Raw genomic sequence first — 23,172 nt, 5'->3', positions numbered from 1 at the left:
TTTTGAGCAGTTGGAAAAGGAGGATGAATTAAAGTTTATGTTTTAAGAATTTCACACAACCGACAGCTCATGATATTGACACCCCCGCCTGTAGCATACTATCCCATTGAAGTACTGATGGCTGTCATGCTGATTCCGAATCACTGTGATAGCTGTCAGTTGTTTCAAACTAATGAGAGTGTGTCACAATTTGTTGAGTATAGTAGCAAACAAGTTGAAACCTACTGATGGCTTTATGCCAAAAACAATGATCACTCTCACTTCTTTCTTACCACTCAACTTGTGCTGTCTGAACGTCACCCACATCAAGATCATTTATCGTGCTCTGAACCAGCCAGTGTTTCACACTTGTGCCTTCACACGCATTATTCCTTCCATCTGGGGCCCCCTTCTCCTGTTCCCTCTCACCCTGGACAATTCTGAAAGACACAGATCAAATGTCGCTTCCTTTGGGAAATTCTTGCCTGTTCACTTTATGTAGAGCTGGTGGTCCCTCCTCAGTATGCCCAGAACACTGTGGGCATACTTGCCTTTGTGTTGTAATAATCTGTTTATGGTTCTCTTTCTCCCAGAATTATCTTTGGGAACCCAAGGAAATAACTGCTTAATTCTTACTACGGAATCTTAGGAGACTCCATGGAGGAGGTAGTATTTTAACTGTCTCATGAAGGATTAAGTAGGAGCAGAAAACTGAGGAAAGATTATCCTGGGCTGAGGAAACAAGCATCAGGAAAACAGAGTCATGAATAAATGGACTATGGAAAAAGAGGAGACAACTTCTGTTTCTAAGTGCCCTTTGCAGTGCTCATTAAATTAAGAATGATATTGAAATCTTGAAAATATAGTGACTAACCATTGCCTGAAATTTCTTATCCCGTTTATATTGCTTTCAGTAGTTATGAGCTCTTTTTTTGTGTGTGTGTGGTACGCGGGCCTCTCACTGTTGTGGCCTCTCCCGTTGTGGAGCACAGGCTCCGGACGTGCAGGCTCAGCGGCCATGGCTCACGGGCCCAACTGCTCCACGGCATGTGGGATCTTCCCAGACTGGGGCACGAACCCGTGTCCCTTGCATCGGCAGGCGGACTCTCAACCACTGCGCCACCAGGGAAGCCCAGTTATGAGCTCTTTGAGTCCTATCCTATTGGCCATTAAGTATTATTCAAAATGCATAAAAACTTGTGTCAAAAATTTTCTACCATTTCTACAATACCCAGTTAAATGATCTAGTTCTGCAGGCACATCTGATTTTACATAAGCTCTGTCCAGAGAGAGTGCTTTAAAATAATCTAGTATTGCTTACCTTGGTTAGCAAATGAGAAAATATAATTCTAGGGAGGTGAAGTAATGAACCTCTGTAAGATTTGCTCATGGAGGCAGTTTAATATTAATACATGTACAGAAAATTCATAATTATTTGTACTCTTTTGTTCTGGTTTATCACTGATGAAAAGCAAATTGTGATTCACTAATTATGAATAACTTTCCACTGACTTACATTTCTTTCTGATTTGTATTCCTTGATTGTATATGTTTATCTTTCTCCTGAATTATAAAACTCAGCTTTAAATGGAACCACATTGGTCTTTGACATAAGCTGTCTCCAATTGCAAAACATACACATATATAATACATAAATATGATTTTGGCTACAGTAAATAGGGCTTCTGGATAATAAACTTGTCAGGTCAAGTTACTACCCAGTGGCAGTCAGTCTGATCTGTCACCAACCTGAATAGATTTTCATGTCTTTTCAGTAAGTTGACAATATTTAATAATTATTTAAAGAATTCTGAAATGTACATTCCAATTAAGTTTTATATAGGCTTTTATTGGAATCTAGTATTTTTCTCTTTAAAAATGTTTTTAAGTGTTCTTAACTTTCATTTATATTCTTTTTTTTTTTTAAGGTAGAGGAGCAATGTCAGGGCCTAAAGGAGTTTTACCAAACTGATACCCTGCGAAAGGAAGAGGGTGATGCTGAAGCTGAGTGTCACTCTGACTCAGTGGAGAAGCAGTGGCAGCTGTTTTTAAAGAGGAGCTTTTTAACTCAAGACCTCGGGCTCAAGTTCCTTAATTTAATAAATATGGTGAGAATAACATTAAATGAGTCACACCTTCTTCAAGGATCACTTTTCAAAGTCAGAATCATAAATTTAAAAGTTCAGTTGTCTGTTATTCAGCCGTGCTGGTTTAGGAAGTTCTTTTTAGCTCCATTCAACCTAGAATAGTCCTGAAGCCCAGCATTTATGTGCTTCTTTGCTCCTAGACCTCTTGTGAGTTTATCACATGAAGGCTATTTTATCTATTAACAAGAAAGAGTGACTATAATCCAAATGTAACATTATTATTATTACATAGAGTCCTCAGAAGATCACCCAGAAGTTCTGAGTTATGTTGAAAGCATGCAACAAGATCCTTACAAGATTTCCAGAGACAAAAGATAACATCTAGGATGAATCTTCATTTCGAAGAATTTCTTACAATACCAGATCTTTTCATAGCAAAGCTCCATTATATTTAGAAATGTACCCTAAACTTTAGTTGTTAAGTCATATCTGTAAAGTATCCTAGAATCGTTATATCAACCTCAGGCCCATATAAAGTTCTCCACAGAATTCTTGAAAGATGGTTAATCCACCTCTCCTTCAATATCTCAAGTATCTTCCTTACGAAACTGTTCATTTTATTGTTAGAAAATGCCAGCTGCTAGGAAAGTTTTTCTTTTTTTAATGTTAAGTCGAATCTGTCTTCATATCTGATTCTAACCCTCTATAGCTCCACAGGGGGAAAAAATGTATGCATATTTCATTTCTCTTACACACGAAAGTTTTTCAAACCTTGAAAACAGTTGCAAAATCTAATTTGAGTCTTTTCTGCAGTGAACTAGATATAAATCCTTTCTATCATTTAGGAGGTAGCTTTCTCTCTTTCTTCATCCTAATCCTCCCTCCCAGATTTTTCCATGATTTGTCAATATCATTCATAACATGTAAACAAGAAGGAAAGTACAGCTTCAACACAGAGTACAAAGGGTACATCATTCTTTACTAATAGGACCTAAGATTGTACTAGCACTTTTAGCAATAATTTCACTTTGTTGGTTCATATTAAGCCTGTGATGGAAAAACTGCAATTGCATTACATTTTTATTGCAGTTCCTGCCAGGCTAGGTCTCTCCCATTTTATATCCATGTTGCCTATTTATCTTTTACATACAAATGTGAACCTTTATATTTATTCCTATTTTATATCACTTTGTTAGTTTTGACTCATGATTCCATCTTGTTAAACTAATTTTGAGCCTGCTATCTATTGCAGTAGCCATCTCTCCTGGGTTTAATTCTGTATATTAATAAGTAAGCCTCTTGTGGCTGCAATTAGATCTTTAATAAAAGTGTCTGAGGGGCAGATTGCTACCCCAATCCATTAAGCAATCAATTGATTAACCAGTCTTTTAAACAATCGTGGACATTCCCAGTCGTACTTTGTTTTAACCACTTTTTCTTAAGTCTATAATGGAAGACACTGCTCGAAGGAAGGTCTATCTACCTAGTATCCTATCAATTGTATAATATAATTTGGCAAAAATTAGTTTGACTCCAAGTGATCATAGGGTTCTTTCCAAAGTGCTCACAATCTGATGACTTTATTGCCCTGGTTTTCAATGTAAAGCTTCCTGACAGGTAAATCACATAGGCCATCTTTTCCCCCATTTGAAAATCAGGGCATTTTCCTTCCTCTAATTTTCTGGCCCTTCTCCTATTTTCTGTAGATTTGCAAAGATGACTGACATTTGCAATTTTCTCAGTACTCTGACATGTGATGAATCTCAGTCTGGAGCCTGAATTCATTTGGAAGAGTTGGGCTCTAACTACCCTCATCTACTTTGAGCTACAATTTCCTCTTTATCTTCATTGTTTCAAACTTTGTTGTTTAAAGACCAGTCTTCTTAAATCTATATGGAAACAAAATATTCATTAAATAATTCTAATTTATCTAATACTATCCATATGCATCGGAGAAAACTTACTGAGTATTTTACCTATGTTCTTATGTTATATTGGTGCTTTACTGTAAAAAAAAAATTATTATTTTTTACTTGGAACATTTAGAACATATCTATCTATCTTTAAGATTTTTACTCTTTTTCAGTATATCTTTATATCCATCTCTTCACTGTGTACTTCTCCAATTTGCACTCATAAGGGAGTTTACATATTTGCAAACTGCACTTTTTTTGGCCTATCCTTTTTCTTACTAACTTCCTTTTGAGAAATTATATTTTTCAGTTTTGGAATTTCCAGTTGGTTCTTTTTTATTAGATTTATATTGCCAGTGAAATTCTCTTTTTTAATCCTCTCTTTCTCCATCTTTCCTGTACTTTCGTGACCATATTAATCATGGGTATTTTAAAGTGTTTGTCAGCTAAGTCCAACATCTGGATCTGGAATTGTTTCTATTGTCTACTTTTTCTCTCGGTTTCCAGCTCTGTCGTCCTATCTTGGGATGATGAGAGAATATCTATCAAATGCCAAGCATTATGTATAAAAAAATTGTAGGAGTTCCAAATGGTGTTATCTTCTTTCCTTAGGTGGGTGTTGGTTGAAGATCTCTTAAGCCAATCAGGAGCTTGTGGACTTGAGTCTGGAGTACAGTCCTGTCAATGCTCCATCTATTCTGTTGACCTTGGGCTCTCAGCGTTTTCAAGTTAGAGCTTGGTGAATTCTCTGAGGTCTCCCCCCCTGGCAGGTCTACAATTTGGGGAGTCTTGGGAGATAGCTGAAAAACTTCCACTCTGCTTTTCAGAGGCTTTTGCTTGGGTTTTTTAATCCACTGCCCTGTTCAGCCCCAGTATTTTGTCAATGTTCTGAGATGAAGATGAGCTGTGTGCTTGAACCCCCATCCCCACTAGTGTCTGTCAAAAGTTCTATTGTTTTCTCTGTTCCCCAGTAAAGCCTCATGATCAGCCTCCTGTCAGCATACAGAATTGGGAGATGCCCCTGACTGGGGTAGGAGAGGTGACAGGTGAGCTCACCACTCTCAGATTCATCCTTCTCTGGAGTCTTGGCCTCTTTAGTTCTTTTTGCCTTCAAATAGATGCTTTCTGCATTTATTCCAGCTTTTCTAGTTGTTCTAGGCAGAAGCACTGCTCTGCCACTAGCTACTCCATCCTACCAAGAAATAGAAGTCCTTTATTACTTATTTAGAATGTTTAAGATTGTACAGTCAGATTTTCATTTAAGATCTATAGCAGGAATCCATTCAAAATTATATTTTGTATCTTTGTCTAAATAAACTTAGGTTTCATGATATTCAAATGTCCATTTAGAGTTTTCAGCAACAGTGTGTATTTTACTACATACCTTGGTGGTCTTGTATCTTGACATTATAAACATGGCTACTTTACCCCAAGGTCCTTACCAGTGTCATATGATAAATAAATTCCTCCTTATTGATAAGAATTAAGGTCCACATAATGCTTAACTTTATTGGTTCAGTGACATTCTGAGATATGAATGGTAAAGCCATTTGGTAAAGCCAGTATAACACAATTTTTATTCTCTTCATATCTTTCAGACCATTAGGCTTTTAAACAAACATTATTGCTGAAATGTGGTAACCAGTTTGGTTATTAAGAAGGAAGAAGACCAGCTGGCATTTTCCGCTGAGTGTTTTGCTCTTGACTGGGTTGCCGGGGCTCAGATTTTCAAGCTTGAAATTAAAAATTTTTTCAGTTCATCTAAAAATCATCACAATCAGAAAAACTGATTTAGGGCAGAAATCTGGCAGACATCTTGATGAAAGTGCCAATTTACTAATTTATAGCGGCAAATACCAAGAATGCTACATGGAATACTGCCTTCCAGTTATCAAGATATCTGAAAAGCAAGATTTCAGAAGACCACTCATTGTGTGTGAATCTACATGGAAAATGGATAATTTAGTGCCCTGTTTAGACTAGATTATGGCAAATTTTCCAATGACCTTATACAGAAGTAGAATGAGTAGTATGTTTACTAACTAGACCTCAGGCAAATTATGTAATCTTTCTGAGTGGCCAAAATATTTGTTTGCCAAATGCATAATCACTCTTCTTGAATCCTGCTAGCTAGGCATCAACAGATCCTACCATAGCTCTCTTTTCTAGGCTTCATTCAGAGCATATACTCTTCCGATTGTAGTTGTCATTGACATGCTGCAAATTCCAAGTTTACATTAAATTGTGTATTATATAACATTTTGATTAATATTTTCTTAATAATATGTGAAAGATACCCTATCTTTATTTATAGCATAGATAAAAATATGATTTGCTTTAGGGCCTGCTGTGGCTGTCTAATACCTTTCATAATATGTGTGTCTTGTTCATCATAATTACAGAATACATCATTTTACTACTAGATCCCCAAATTCATAGGAGAAGTCACATTTAGCACCTGCAGGTATTTTTTCAATTAAATGACACTTTATAATGTCTACATTAATATAAAAATATAAATGTGCAATATTAATGTCATTTAAAATAATTTTAAAATAAGATGGCCTGTGATTTAAAATATCCTGTTACATATTCATGGCACTATCTTCTGACTATAATCTAAAAGGTCCCATGACTTTTAGATACCCAGCTGTCATTGCCATTGTAGAAATTCATGTGCAATTGCTCCTTAGAAATTCAAGGATTTACTGAGAAAAGCTGGCCATCAAAGTAAAAATTACTGTTTTGCCAAACAAATATTCTTCTGCATTTTTTTGAGTTTGACGTAAAAAAAGCCCATTGTCTTACTCTCTACCTCTCTTATCCTTCTGCCTCTGATTGAATTTCCAGTAGTTTAAAATCGTTGTTTAAAGGATTTCAAATCAGAGATCTAGAACATATGAAAGTTGGGAAGAGAAGTGTTGGAATTTAGATATTGTTCTTCTGGTGCACAATAGAGATACAAATATAGAGATACAGTTGGCCCTCCATATCCACTGCTTCCAAATCCCTGGATTCAACCAACCTCAGAGCTAAACATAGTACACCATCCACAGTTGGTTGAAACCAACCAGATATGGAGGGCCAGCCATGGGACTTGAGCATCCACTGGTTTTGGTATCCATGGTGAGTCCTGGAACCAGTCCCCGCCTCCCACCCTGATGCCATGAATACCGAGGGACAACTGTATATAGAGGTACATTTCAGTTCTCACAAAATGGAGTAACTTGAGGAACTGCTCACAGGGAAAATTTTAAATAATTGTAGTATTGAGTTGGCCAAAAGGTTTGTTCAGTTTTTTCTGTAAGATGGGTCTAGTAGCACTTAGTTGTCTTTAACTTCATTTGAAACAATTTTGTTAGATTGTATATTACAGCTGTCATATCAGCATCATTTAAAAAAAGACTTATCAAAATTGGTGAATTTTTGTGTAGCCATTTTAATATTGAAGATGGAAGAAAAAAAGCAACATTTTTGGCATATTATGCTTTATTATTTCAAGAAAGGTAAAAACGCAACTGAAACGCAAAAAAAGATTTGTGCAGTGTATGGAGAAGGTGCTGTGACCGATGGAACATGGCAAAAGTGTTCTGCGAAGTTTTGTGCTGGAGATTTCTCGCTGGACACTGCACCATGGTTGGGTAGACCAGTTGAAGTTGATAGCGATCAAATCTAGACATTAGTTGAGAACAATCAACGTTGTACCACATGTGAGATAGCCGACATACTCAAAATATCCAAATCAAGGGTTGAAAATCATTTGCACCAACTTGGTTATATTAATCGTTTTGATGTTTGGGTTCCACATAAATTAAGTGAAAAAAACCTTCTTGACTGTATTTCCTCATGCGATTCTCTACTTAAACATAACAAAAACGTTCCATTTTTTAAACAAATTTTTACGGGTGATGAAAAGTGGATACTGTACAATAATGTGGAACAGAAGAGATCATGGGGCAAGCTAGATGAACCACACCAAAGGCTGGTCTTCATCCAAAAAAGGTGATGTTGTGTCTATGGTGGGATTGGAAGGGAGTCCTCCATTATGAGCTCCTTCTGGAAAACCAAACGACTAATTCCAACAAGTACTGCTCCCAGTTAGACCAACTGAAAGCAGCACTTGACGAAAAACATCCAGAATTAGTCAACAGAAAACGCATAATCTTCCATTAGGATAACACAAGACCGCATGCTTCTTTGATGACCAGGCAAAAACTGTTACAGTTTGGCTGGGAAGTTCTGATTCATCCACTATATTCACCAGACATTGCACCTTCAGATTTCCATTTATTTCGGTCTTTACAAAATTCTCTTAATGGAAAAAATTTCAGTTCCCTTGAAGACTGTAAAAGGCACCTGGAACAGTTCTTTGCTCAAAAAGATAAAAAGTTTTGGGAAGATGGAATTATGAAGCTGCCTGAAAAATGGCAGAAGGTAGTGGACCAAAAGGGTGAATACGTTGTTCAATAATGTTCTTGGTGAAAACGAAAAATGTGTCTTTTAGTTTTACTTAAAAACCAAAGGGACTTTTTGGCCCACCCAATATATACAATGGGATAGTTTAGAAAGAAACACAGACCCAGAACAATCTGCCCCCTCATGGTTCCTGATACTCAGATATTGACATATTCTAATGTGTGTTAAAATAAAAGGTGGAATCCACTTTAAAACTTATGCATTAAAATAATCTCAACTTCAAAATTTCTGGATCCCTGTGCTCATCCAGTCACCCTTTAAGCCCCAGGAAATGAACAGATCCTAAAGGAGAGGACTCAAACACCAGTGGGGTCATGAAGAGCTCGGGAGCTGACGTCCAAGCATAGATTATGGGTTCTGAGGGCCCAGCTGTGCCTGTGCACAGACTTTTCAGACTTGTCTTTATATCAGAACTGTGTTCTGCTTTGGCTATGATGAAGCGTTTGCCTCCTCAAATAGTTGTATGCAAAATGCTGTATTTCTTGGGAAAGAAAAGCCATTATACAATTACTGATTTCACAGGCAAAAGCAAATGAAATATTAAACGTGAAAAATGAAGTACACATTATGGAGAACACTATGGAAAGCCAGAAGGCAGAAAGGGAAGAACTCAGCCACCTTCGGATAGCTTGGCAACTTAAAGCCACTGCAAGCAAGCCCGTGAAACAGCAGTGGGGAGCGTTCAAAGAGCAACTTAGAAAGGTGAGGGAACAGGCAAATGGGTAGTATTCAGCCTTAAAAGGGAAGGAAATTCTGACACATGCTGCAACATGGAGGGACCTTGGAAACATAAGTGAAATCAGATGAACACAAAAGGATAAATATTGTGATTCCACTTATGTGAGGAACCTCGAGTAGTCAAATTCACAGAGACAGAAAGCAGAATAGAGGATACCAGGGGCTGAGGGGAGGGTGAAATGGGAGTTAGAGTTTAACCAATACAGAGTTTCTGTTTGGGAAGATGAGAAAGTTCTGGCGATGGATGGTGGTAATGGTGGCACACCAGTATGAATGTACTAATGCCACTAAGTTGCACACTTAAAAATGGTTCAAATGGTAAGTTTTGTTATGTGTATTTTACCACAATAAAAAGAGGGCCTGTGCTTTTGTTCATTGGTGGTTTAGAACCACAAGCTCACTCTAGGTAGTGAGTGCTTTCATGGTAATTGAAAAGTTTGATGACACACCATGTCATCACTGGAATGAATATGACGTATTTGCTGGTGGTATCAAAGAAAACGTATGCATAACGATCTAATGTCTATTTCAGACTACTCACAACTTAAAACTTCTTCAGGAATCACTTATGCCTGTGTCTGCACTTGACCTTGGAGGGAGTCTCCAGACCATTTTAGGTCTACAGAAAAAGTGGAACGAAATGAAACCTCAGTTCCAGGTGAAGAAACAAATTGATGGCCTTGGGTGAATGAAAAAGTATTAAAAACTGTTCAGTCGATGCTCACCTAATTAATTTTTACAGTCTGATGAATTACAAGTTTTAAAAAACAAAAGCATTTCTTGTCTAGAAATCCACTTTAAAAACACATTTTTCTTCCTGTTTAACTGCAGTGTGCTATATTTGATGATACACAAACATTCGGGCTACAAAAGGTTCTTAATATATTCTTATCTTAGATTATTTTAATTTAAATTAGTTCCTTATTAATGTATTTATCATATATAGTTACTCTAATTGTTTTCCTAAGGGGTATAGACATGTTTTCTATTCAGACATCTCAAAACAAGGATGGGCAATCTCTGACACAGGTTCTGCTGTCCTCTGTCCCTGAAATTATCACTGTGATGTCATTGTGCCCACCCACTGGCACCCCAGGCTCCTACCACGATTCCAAGAATTTTGCTGTGCTCTCCCTTTCTCCCTCTCAGAGAGCCCTCAGGATGTGAGAGAAAAAACCATGAGTCATGTTCCCAGGCCCTGATTGCTAGTGCATTCCCTACCCCCCCGCCCCGCCACCTCTTGCCATTCCTGAGCTTGACACAGCTGCCGAAGAAGTTTGCCAGTCACGTTATCCTCCTGCCTGGATTCGTGTTCTTTGCTGCAAAGTTAAGATACCTGTGTTTCTGTTTGTCACTACTTTGCAAGTATTGGCTTTAAAGAAACCCCGAAACAGAAGTTTGAAGATTCCTTTAGGGAATATCTAATTTATGTTCCTTTAAGACAAAACTAATGTAATACATAACCACCACCACCCACTCACAAAAAGCACACACACCACTGTGGCCCACAGTGAACTCTTTCCTCCAAACTCTTAGAAAATTCTCCTAGCCTATCTGTCGGTTTCTTTGTTATACCCTGTATCATATGTATCTGCATTTCGTGTGTGCACATGTCCCTGCACATGAGTAAGTGTATGTGTGTAAATTCCTCTAAATCAGGAACTGTTGTCAAGCTTCTTTAGCTCTGTCACTGTGATGTGCGTATATTTGATGCCCACGTACTTGATTTCAACATGAAGACCCTCACTAGGTCACTCTTCTGCAAATTATCTCCTTAGCCTAAATCATTTCCATTACTGTTACCCTTGACATAAAATACAGCCCTGAAATTATAGCAGCTTCCTCTTTAAGCTGTGCACCAGGATTTAGATTCCTATAAGGGTTATCTGAGCAGTTCTGGGTAAAAAGAAGGTGGCTTATCCCTCCCTACAAGTGGTGGCTATTTGTGGATTCTGGGATGACTGCTTTTAAAGCAGCATAGCTACTGTGCTGCTCAGCTGGTGGTTCATTTTGATCATTCTTTTATCACAGAGGACAACTAATTTCCCCAATATATTTTTATGCTTGCCTTCTTTTGGTGTTCTTATCATACCCCCTGATTCTGGTTGTATTAAATATCACAGATGGTCACAGCCTCATAGAGTATCTAGAATATATTTACTTAACAGATGACCAGAATATTTGGTATGTCATAGAAATATATGACTTTCCATTTCGCCACCTAACTTTGAAACACTTTTTTGTGTTTTTTTAAATTTAATTAATTTAAATTAAATTTTTAAAAAAATTCTGAGAAGATGAGGATGCAATAATATATCCCTAGCATCATGCACAATGCCTGGATTTGCAGGGATGGGGGTGAAGCTCACAATAAGTATTTGTTAACAAATAAGAGAGTGATTTGTTATTGAGATCTTCATATAGTCAGTTGTAAAGTTAAAAGCTCTCTAAAAGCTGTATTTCTTTTATTGCTTACAACTTTTTAGCAACTGAATGATGAGGTTCAATACACTATAAAAAAGTCAGAAGAGTTAAGTGGCAAAGGAGCCCCTGTGAAAGAGAAGTCTCAACAGCTGAAGGACCTAATTCACCTCCATCAAAACCAGAAAGAGAGAATCCAAGATTACGAGGAGATCCTGTATAAGATTGTCCAGTTCCACCAAGTCAGAGAAGAGGTAAGACTTGTCATGGATGTTTGGAAGACTCTCAGTTTTAAACTATGAAATTAAAAATAAATGATTGTGTAATAAATAAAGGCCAGATTGCTTATTCTGATATTAGAAGCTTTCCTCAGTCTGGCCCCTGACTTTTCTCTCACTGGGCCCCATTCTGCCCAATGTTCCAGCCAAACTGAGCTCTCCTTGGTCCCTCAAAGAAGGCGTCCACATCCCTAATTCCAAGCCTTGACTCTTGGGCTGCCATTACCTGACAGGTCCTTCTGTCTCCTCTCTACCATCTAGGCCCTGTCCCTCCATCCAACCATCCACCTCCCTTGGAGTGATTTTTCTCTCTTCAAAATTCCTTGAACTCTTATTGTTTATTCCACACATCTGCCATTTTTAACATCTTGATTCTTAATTACTTTTGTTCCCCTACCTAACTCAAGTGTAAGGTCTTTGAGGGAAGAAAACAATTTCTTTTATATCTCAAGTATCAGTAGAGTGCTCAGTAAAACTTCATAGTCCTTGGCCTCTATTAACAGAAAATGGAGACTTATTGAAATCCCTTGAAAATAGCCTCTGAATTTACTCAGATCACAGGCCTCATCTTGCTAAAGTTTTAGGCTGTGAGCAAACAGTGTTTTCTTCTTTAATAGAACTGACGGTGTTAGTCCCTCAGTTTTACCCTATTGACTTGCAGCATTATAACACTTATTTGTCTATAATACTAATAATTTTAGATGGGCTTGTCAGTGTTGGCCTGCTAGTTAAATATGTTATGGGAAATAAGTTTTTTTTTTTAAAGCCATCTTTGAGAAAGACAAATACTGTATGATATCACTTATATGTGGAATCTGAAAAATACAACAACGTAGTGAATATAACAAAAAAGAAGCAGACTCACAGATATAGAGAACTAGTGGTGACCAGTGGGGAGAGGGAAGGGGGGAGGGGCAGTATGGAGGTAGGGGATTAAGGGGTACAAACTATTAGGTATAAAATAAGCTACAAGATTATATTGTACAATTTAGGGAATATAGCCAATATTTTATAATAACTATAAATGGAGTATAACCTTTAAAAATTGTGAATCACTATATTGTACACCTGCCAGCTATATAATTTTGTACATCAACTATACCTCAATTTAAAAAATCTGTCTTCATAAAAGTACGAAGGTTAATTGTTAATGGCCTAAATTTCAGCTGGGACGACTCTTCAGATCAAGAGAACTGGAGTTTCTACAACAGCCAAAGGAAATGGATGATGCTCACGATGCCCAGGTTCTCCTCAGTCGCTCTCGGGAAAAGCAGGCACACATAGACCATCTCCATAAACTGGCTCTTTCCTTGGGGGTGGACATCATCTCGTCAGTTCAGCGGCCTGTAAGCAACTTAGAACACCATCATTTATACCTAATATAGCTCTCAGTTGGCCTGTAATATGAAAGAAACCAGGCAGATTGCCTGCTATATGTTAAATTTAAAAATACATTAAACCATTGGGCTACTTATTTGTGGTAAGTTTCTACCACATCCAGAGAAAAACATTTTAAGGAGAAAAATCTGATTTTAAAAGCCTTGTTTGGTACATCTATTCTCATGCTAATTTTAAAAAAATCATAGAGGTGTGCTATCTATAATGGCAGTTAGTTTTTCACATTTGAAATATGCCTAATGCAATTAAGGGACTAAACTTTTAATTTTATTTAACTTTAATTAATTTAAATTTAAAACTGATACCCCAAATTGTAAAACTTTTAAGTATATTGGGAACAATTTGGGTATGTGAGTCTATTAAACTCTATGAGATTTCAGTGCAGATCAAGTATTTCTGATAGAAATTTAGCAACAATTGAGATATGCTCTAAGTGTGAGATACAGACTTGATTTCAAAGACTTAATATGAAAAAACCTTATTAATAGTTTTTTAATATTTGGTTACATGTTTGGGTATGTGTTCGGTTAAACAAACTATATTATGAAAATTAATTTCAACTGTTTCTTTTTTACTTTTTAATGTGACTACTAAGAAATTTAAAATTATTTATGTGGCTCAGTTGTATTTCTGTTGGACAATGCTGCTTTAGCACGTCAGATCCAAAAGGTAGCCAAGAGATCGTCAGGCCCAGGACCCTCATTTTATAGGTGAAGAGTCTAATCCCAGAGAAGCTGCTTTATCCATAAAACGCCAGGGTAGAAAAGCCCAAGAACCCTGACTCCACCCAGGGATCTGGGCACTCATCACTGGATCTGCTTTATTCCACTGGACTGACCTTACCAAAGGAGACTAAAAGAGATGGAAATAATTCCAGATTAAATTTTCCTAAATAACATATTGGGGTCTGATTTTTAAAAAACTCCTTCTCCAAATTCTTAATTTGAGGGGATAAAAGATTATGTTAATTCTATCCAGTATGTATAACATTAACAAAAATCGTAATGGCCGATTTTATTTCAAAGTTCATTTAAGATATCCACTAAACTATATGGAATTCAATGGATCTAAAGTATTTTCTTAACTGAAAGACACAGAAATACAAAATATCTGTCGCTGTTATAACAGAATGTTTTTCCCAAGAAGGACCTTTCTTTTTAAAGAGTTTTGTTTTATTAGTAAATTTATTTTAAAAAGAAAAAAAACAAGCAAGACGTCTCACTTTGTACAAATGTAAATTGTCCTCCAGTCTGCATCTGGCCTTGGCCTCGGCAGCCCTCTGCGCTGAGTAGAGGTTGGAGCACTTGCATAATAAACCTGAGGTTACGCTCAAGTTGACAGGAAAATTATAGTGAAGAAGCCAAATGTTTCTAATGCATATGTTATGCCTTTTGAAGTAAAAATTATACCTTATAATGAATAGTGTCTCTGAGGCATTGGGTGTGATGAGCAAATCTTCAAAACTGAAGTTTCAAGCCTGGAAATGTAAGGGTTTGTCTTTCCCAACATCGGGTGCTGGGTGTCTGGCTTCTTTCTGAAATCATTATATTCAAAGAAGCTTAAGGTAAAATAATAAATCAGGAGCCTATTTTTTTATGTCATTTATGAGTTTCACAATGCAGGTAAACAGCATGTTGTTCTCATTGCTGTTTTGCCAATTCCCTTCATCACGTCCCCTTCTCTTTCATTTTTAGAACTGCTCTAATGTTTCTGCAAAGAACCTGCAGCAGCAGCTGGACAGCCTTGAGGGGGACAGTCTGAACTGGCGTGCCCAGGCTGAGGACCACGAGCAGGCCCTGACCCACAGCCTGGAGTTCTGTACCGCAAGGGATGAGATGAGCGAGGTGAGAACACACACACACACACACACGCACGCACGCACGCACAGTGAATCAGGAGACTTTCTTTTTACCCTTGACCTTTAATCCACCAAGCAATGGCCTCAGGGCTCAGAAAGATTGAGTACACTTTAAGCTCCCCAACTTTTTGAGGTCAGTATATTGTCAACACATGGAAGAACCTAGAATGGAGCATTAGGGTTTTGTTTGCTCCTCCCCAACCCACCCCAAACCCTCACAGCAGTTGTTTTGCTTGAGTGGATACACATCATTGGTGCAGAGTGATAGCATCCCGGTTCAGCCAGCTCCGGCCTGCTGCGATGCTATTTAAGTACCATTGACTCATGATGAAGGGGGTGCTAAGGGGAGCAGGCTTGTTGCCTCAGAGGCTACAAAGTATTAGCACCAAAGTCAAGTGGCTGGTTTCATATTTACTCAAACTGAGTGACTTCTCTGGCAAAGCAACACCTAGAGTCCATGCCCCCTCCTCCATACACAGTTAATTCCACCTCCCCTTCCTCAGCGCTACCCAACCCCCAACCCCCAGACACATACTGAGCTTGAGCCACACCCTCCCAGAGTTCAACTTTCCATCTAAAGGTTTACTTGTTCTAGGAGAAAAATATAGCTTAGCGAGGGTCCTGGTTCCTTACTGGAACTGACAGCAGAACAAAAGGTACCACAATTCCAGATTTATCTCAGTTTAGAGCAAGACGTTTCTAAGTTCATTAATCACAAACCCATTAGGAAAGTGAGCGGAGGGAAAAGGACATGGTGAACTTTCTTGATTTTTCTGTTTATGCCCTCTTTGCACAATTTAGGACCAGGGAGTATCAAATATTATCAAACAACATTAGAGCATGGACTTAAGTATGAGTAACTAAACTTAGAAAGTGGTCTAGCCCTTTCATAGCCCACAGAGAAGTGCAGGAAAGGAGCATGCCTGGAAGGAAAGCAAGAGGGCGAGAGCAGGAGAGGCCTCTTGGATCCCATTCAGTGGGAGGGAAACAGGAAGCAGCATCATGGAGGGTTTTCAGCTGAGTGTGCCACAGGACTGTAGAGTTTCTGCTCTGAGTCTGGGTTTCAGGAGTCACTGTGGGCGAGAGACTCATTAATTTGCTCAGGGTTAAACCCCTAGTGTAGCCTGCCCTCTGTGTAGTAGAACGGCCTCTTCTGGGTCCTGTACTGCAGTTAGCAACACTTCAGCCAGATCACTTTAAGGAAAACAATCTTAATTCTCCTCAGGCTATAAAATTTAGATTCACATGGAAATAATTTTTTTTTACTATCTTTCCCCAAAATTGTTTTCTTTCTTCTTTTTCTTCCTCTTCTTCCTTTTTTTTTTTTTTTTTTTTTTGTAAACTTTTCTTGCTGAAGATCTCTCTCTCTGCTGTGACGTTCAACCATATTTTATTGAAAGCACAAGAGAGCAGGCTAAGGGCTATTCCCAGCTGCCTATGGCTCACTTTCCCTCTTCCTGAAGCATGGTGGCCTTTATGGAGCTGGGTCTCCCTGTTCAGGCCCTTTCCACAGTGGTTCTGTTTACAGGGCTGCCTCGTGATGAGACTTTGCTGGGAGCCAGCAGGCTGGGAAAACAGATGGCCCTTCCAGTCATAGTAGGGACACGCCAGGATTGCCTGTACTGTAACAGGAACCAGAAACCAGATACGTGCAGGTTTGATTTAGGAGTCAAACATCACTTTAACATGATCTTAAGTATTAAGAGAGTGATTCTTCCCATTTGCTTCTACTTCAAATCCAACTAATGTTTGATATAAGTCACAGTTTCATATTCAAAGGATCTTTGAAAAATTTTGGCCCTTTTCCCTTTTCCTTCCTCGTAGAGATATACAAGGCATGTCACAGTATATCATGCACAGCCTGGATTTTCCAACTACAAGCTTAATGGGAAAATAATCCAAAGGAATATTTTCAGTGCCTGTTAATAAAATAAAGAGATGTGTGGTCTAGTTTGTATTGTGAATGCCAGAGCCAGATTCTAAGTTGTAATAATATTTGATATTTAAATTATTATTATCATTATTAGTATTTGGTATAAGTGCTTAAAAATTATGTAAAATTAAAAGCTGTATGTTACACTAATTTTTTTTGTATAAAAAAATAAAGTCAGATAGCCCACCAGGGAACTAGACCAAGCATAGCATTTGATTTGTTCAGTTGATTTTGAAATGCATTATTTTGTATCCAGTGCATTTAAAGTGCTTCTTGGAAGTTCACTGATCTGAGCTGAAATTGGTTTTGGAGGACTTTCATTTTCCAGATAAGGAAACTGAGAAGTATACAGTTTTCACTTGAGCAGTGTGCTGCAGGACTGTGGGGTTTCAGGGAGTCAGCTTTGGGCCAGAGGCTCATTTATTGGGGACCAACTTTTACTGGGCACCAGCTTGTCACCTGCTAAACTCAGAGTTCACCATTCAGTTAATGTTTGAACCCATTCAACCACTAAATGGTCTGATGTTAATGTATCCCTTTACTATGCTTTCTTCTTCTATCTTTGTTTTCTCGAATATGCGTCACATATTCTCTTTGTATGATCTGATATAATAGCACAGTTCATTTGGTTATTTCAACTAAAATTACTTTATTGCATGGTTTTAATTGCACTAAAGGCCCTTAGAAAAGGACTCAGGAGTTCCCTGGTGGTCCAGTGGTTAGGACTCAGGGCTTTCACTGCTGTTGCCTGGGTTTAATCCCTGGCTGGGGAACTAAGATACCGCAAGCCGTGCGGCAAAAAATAACAGAAAAAAAAAAAGAAAAGAACTCAGCATCTCAAGGTAAAATAAAGTGAGGTATTCTAAATGTGATTTTTTTTTTAATGTGATGTGATATTCCTTAACGACAAAGAACCATGGTTTTGTGCCTTTATTCTCTTTGGGTAAAATATTATTATTTTCTAATTTTATATACTATATAAGCCATAGTTAGTTAATTGTAAAAACTCATTTTCTCCATGTATACTAGAAAACACACCCTTCAGACTGCCAGATTTTGTGGAGTTTTTTCCCACTCATTTCACACAAAGATATATTTGTATGCATGAATGTTGAATCTCACTGTACATTTTCTTGCCTGGCAATATAAATAAGCTTTTAATACACAAAGCATTATAGATATTCTCTGCCATACTACATGACAGAACATCATCAGTTCCTTATTCTTTACATGTCTTCTTTAGAAATGTAATAAGTTAATATCGAGCATGTTTTCTTCTTGCAACCTGACCAAAAAAATTACCTTTACATTTACATAATGTTAATGGAAATTTGTCACTGGAGTCTCATTATGGGTCATGAACAATTACTTTGATGAAAAGTATAGTAATGGGGCTTCCCTGGTGGCGCAGTGGTTGAGAGTCCGCCTGCCGATGCAGGGGACACGGGTTTGTGCCCCGGTCCGGGAAGATCCCATATGCCGCGGAGCGTCTGGGCCCGTGAGCCATGGCCGCTGAGCCTGCGTGTCCAGAGCCTGTGCTCCGCAGCGGGAGAGGCCACAACAGTGAGAGGCCCGCATACCGCAAAAAAAAAAAAAAAAAAAAAAAAAAGTACAGTAATGACAGAATTGGGTTGCTATTCATTTTCCCAAAATAAATTTTGCAAATGGAGCTTTCATATAATTATATTACTTCAGCCTGAAATTTCTACGCTGTAGCAACATCTTACCCATCAGGAAGGAAACAGAAATATGTATGTATGTGTATATATATATATATTCCATATGTCAGAGTCTTTTGTTCTAGTCACACAGATTCTTTTGTTCTTTTGTCAATTTGGATAAAACGGTCGTCTAAGTTCCAGGGAGATAAGGCAGATTAGCAGCAATAAATTATTGTAGAATAGGGGAATGCTGCTGCCTTAGACAAATACACAACCAATAACATTAAACCTCCTGATATTGTATACTGCTTTGCTATTGACAAAATGACTGTTGACAGCCACCATCTGGTAAGAAAGGAAGCAGAAAAAGAGGGTATAGATGAGGCAGCACTATGGTATAGTACAGATAATTACTATTTTCCAGATTGATGACCTTAATTCATCATTTTAAGAAAAAAACTAAATTATCATCATTCAACAAATATGACTACTGTGTGCCAGGCCATAAGAACAGGAAAGTCCTCAGGAAACTAAGAGTCTAGGCAACTTAAAGCCCAGGGGACTTCACAGTCACAACTGCTCATTACCAGGCCCCACTGTGAGTCTGTTTCATTGGTATATGTAAGGGGATAGGAAAGATTATAATTTGTTCTGAAAATGTCCATCCCATAGGGTTAGAATCTGTTAGAAGTTTTGTGTTTAACATCTGCAAAATGACTCTTCTTACTGAAGAAGATAGAAAGCTAAAGTTTAAAATCGTGGTTATCATGTCCAGAAAATACAACATAAATATATTATGAACAAACAAAACTTGCAGAGTGGATAAAATAGCTATTACTGAGATATGCTGCCACCTGCAATTTAAAATGGAGCAATTGTCTTCTCCTTCCAAGCGGCCCCATTTCCTGCTTCTACAAGACTGATGGTAAGCACAGGAAGACAGCCATGTGGTTGCTGAACAGATGGAGGCCAAGAAAGTCTTGTCCCAAAATCTCTCCAGCACTAAGCCTAAATATTCTACCGTTAATAATTGTAGCAAATCATTCAGGTTAAGTTATGAGTCTTTGGGTCCCTTCATCTCAAATACAGGCATCCCTGGGAAGTGATAGCATTGCAGCCTTCTTTTTGTTACTGAAGATGAGAATCAGAAAGCTTTTTTTTCTGGAGTAGGCAAAATGGTGGGCAAGAAATTAAGCTCGTGAAATGGACATTAAGAGAAATGGACTATTTGTTTTGTATTTTTGCTTCTGGACGATTGTGTGCCATAGTTCTAATGAAAAGCTCTTGTTTTAAATACATTTTCTTAGTTTTAAAATGTCTCATGTCCCTCATGTAAATTGGCCTTGCCAGCAACAGACTCACAGATAATACACTCTTGTGCCAAAGTTGCCTCAACCAGCTTCCTCAAGACTAAAAATAACAAGCCAGCCTCCTTGTTGTCCATCTTGTTCCCTTCTGCTTCTTCTCTAAGAAGTTTTTGTTTATGCCTAACCCTGAGAGAGGCTTACTGCTCCCTGGGAGATTTGGTGAAGATGCTCATTATGCTAGTTTCAAAAGAACTGCAGTTTTAACGTCTTAATGATTTTTTTTTCTAATTATAGCTATATTAAATTAGTCCTCTTCTCCCACAGCAAATATGTAGGAGCTGAACATGGAAAGATAGGAAAATTGCACTGTTCATTTGAAAAAATATCTTTCTCCCGATTATCTTAAGACTTTCAGAAATCTTATCAGTATGAATTAAAACAACATTTAAAGATTTCGAATAGGGTAAACTTTTTCTTGCCCCAAGCTTTCAGTGTTTTTTCCTGCTTCTGTGCTCCAGTTGAGCAGTTGTCTTGGCCATCTACACCATTCCCCATTGTTGACAAGCTAACTAAAGTTAGAAACAGCTGCGTGAACAATGATACCACAGCCGAGCAACCATGGCACTCAGTTCCCTTAAAAATATGATCACAAGTTATGTGGAGATTAGATGGGAAGTTAAGTTTTCATATTGGAATGTGCAGGTAAGAAAATTAGGCATGGCTGGATTTTTTCTGAAAATCTGATTGCTGAAGGTAGTGCATGCTTGCTGCCTTCCACTTGTATCTGCATAGTCCTCAATTTGAGCTGGGAAAGGTACAGGATTTAAAATAGATTTCCAGTGGGACCAAAAGAGAAAAGTGCCAGCAACTTGTCAAAGGAGCTCATGTGTCAGAAAGAAACTGATCCCATTTCACATACCCATATCGCCGTGAACATCTTTGGCTTTATAAATCATTGTCAGTGGAAGTGCATACATTCTGAGGCAAACAGAAATAAATTTGTACTCATCACTTATCAGTCTTAAATTTCTTAATCCAAAGTAGACTTTAAATGTCATGTCTTAGAATTAAAGTGTTAAGGCTCAGCCTTTCCTCATTTATCATATAGTTTTCAAATAGATGTTGATTTTTTCCCACTTAAACAAGCGGGTGTAACCCAGTGGTTATCTGGTTGATGACAGAGCCCCTCTTCCTTTCTTTAGACTGAAGTTTATAATATATGTCATGTTACAGTAAGGGAGAAAAAAGAATATAAAATTTTATTTTCCAGTGGATACATGTTAGTGACTGGACGTATTTTTTCCTTTCATTTTATCTTACTTTATTTTTATTAAAAATAAAAATTGTATTTTTAGCTGTAGTAAAAGACACATAACAAAATTTACCATCTTAACCATTTTAAGAGTACAGTTAAGTGATATTATGTACATTCACAGTGTTGCACTACTATCACTACTATTCATTTCCAGAACTTTTTCACCATCCGCAACAGAAACTCTGTACTCATTACAATAACTCCCTATTGAGGACATGTTTTTTAATACAAAAATCTCTGGTTTCCTCAGATGTGGTAGTTATTGCACCTATTGTTGCAGATTATGACTTCAAGGGAAAAAAGTTCCTGCCAAAGTTTTATGTGATTAACTAAGGATGAAGTCCGTATCTTAATCCCATAAAATCAACTTCATTTGTCCTTTCCCACTAATAACAAATACATGCATATTAAAACATCAAATATCAAAAAATTTAAATATTGTTTATTTCATAAATATACCAACTGAATATTATCTTTTAAATATTTTTATGAGTTCTAATAGAGAAATCATTTTCAAATTTTGAAGCTTCAGTTCTTTCCACTCCTTTATAATATTACTGATTTATCAATTTAAATATTTTACATGGTCTCTGTGCTTATAATTTAAAGCTAATGCTCAACAATTTCATTTATCATATAAAATAAACAACACTGATGAAGTATAGTTGTGGCAAATGCAAAAATTTTATCAGTATAATAATTTCCATGAATGCAAATAGGCTAGGGCTTTATAGATTCTTGTCTTCAGAAAGTGTTAAAGGTAAGGTCAAGGTTCTGTTTTTACAATATGCAGAATTTGAAATAAGCATTTTGAGAAAACAAGCATTTTCTGGGGCAAATATGTTTTTCTGCATTATAAGTTTAAAATCCAGCATGTGCCCAGCCTTTATTCCCTCCCAAATAATTTACTTGCTGTCATTGAAAAGAATTTTAATGTCTTCCTGACTTTTCTTGTCATAGCTCAAATTTATCAACCATGACATTGTTTATTCTTGGCTGTTAAATGCTTCCATATAATCTGAGACGGTTTATATTTTCTCTGTACTTCTCTTTGCTGATAATATAGAGTGAATTGCCTGTCAATATGTTTATCCTTCTTGAATCTGGAGAAGGGCACAGAAAGTGTTGTTGTTAATGGAACTAGACTGCTTAGAATTTTGGCTCACTGGTAAAGTTGGACTGTTTGTTCTTAAGAAAGTCATCATCTATGCCCCGTTTTCAGTGTATAGCCATGCACTCTGTTTATATACAAGTTAGCATTGCCACCACAGGCAACAACTGTCACCTTACATTCCATTTTTTAAGGACCTCTGAAGTTAATGGCTTATACCTAAGAAGTAAATCTCTTCTGGAAACTGCCCATGAAAAATAATTTTTAATTGGATTTGGACAAATACAGTCCTTTTCCTACTGACTGTCATACTGGGTCTCCTCTTCCACCCCACTAATGTCCTTGTTGGTCTAAATGTCAACACTCCATTGACCTCATGGACAGCTCCTTGGAGGCTTAATAAATTTATTCATGATGGCTATAAGAGCATTGGAATATGGAACAAATATTAGCATTAGCACACAGAGAACAGAATGAGTTATAAAATGATGTTGAATAAATAAATACAAATAAGAAAATTAGAGTTGTTTAAAATCTATCATATGTTAAAAACTTTCTTGTTTGAAGGTCAAAGGATGTTCTGTAACTGTAATCCTAATTATAAATTACAAATCAAAAAATACTAAGAACAATTTATAATTACCTATATCTGGGGGATATGTTTAAATTCACATTATATATTCACTTAGCAGACCTG

At 37.4% G+C, this 23,172-nt stretch overlaps 1 protein-coding gene across 1 annotated transcript in view; it reads left to right on the top strand.

The window, feature by feature from the left end:
- Positions 1–23,172, top strand: part of CCDC141 (coiled-coil domain containing 141) — a gene marked incomplete at both ends in the record, with an annotated part of 195,486 nt that overhangs the window by 141,379 nt on the left and 30,935 nt on the right. The window contains 6 exons of the mRNA XM_079709970.1: positions 1,908–2,087; positions 8,978–9,157; positions 9,726–9,851; positions 11,680–11,868; positions 13,059–13,238; positions 14,985–15,134. Coding sequence (XP_079566096.1) covers positions 1,908–2,087; positions 8,978–9,157; positions 9,726–9,851; positions 11,680–11,868; positions 13,059–13,238; positions 14,985–15,134 — 1,005 coding nt within the window. The remainder of the gene's footprint in view (positions 1–1,907; positions 2,088–8,977; positions 9,158–9,725; positions 9,852–11,679; positions 11,869–13,058; positions 13,239–14,984; positions 15,135–23,172) is intronic.

Source organism: Hyperoodon ampullatus (assembly GCF_949752795.1).
Source record: "Hyperoodon ampullatus genome assembly, chromosome: 8".
In the NCBI taxonomy this organism is placed as follows: Eukaryota; Metazoa; Chordata; class Mammalia; order Artiodactyla; family Ziphiidae; genus Hyperoodon; species Hyperoodon ampullatus.
The sequence above is the reverse complement of the archived record's forward strand: the minus strand, read 5'-3'. Positions and strand labels throughout refer to the sequence as shown.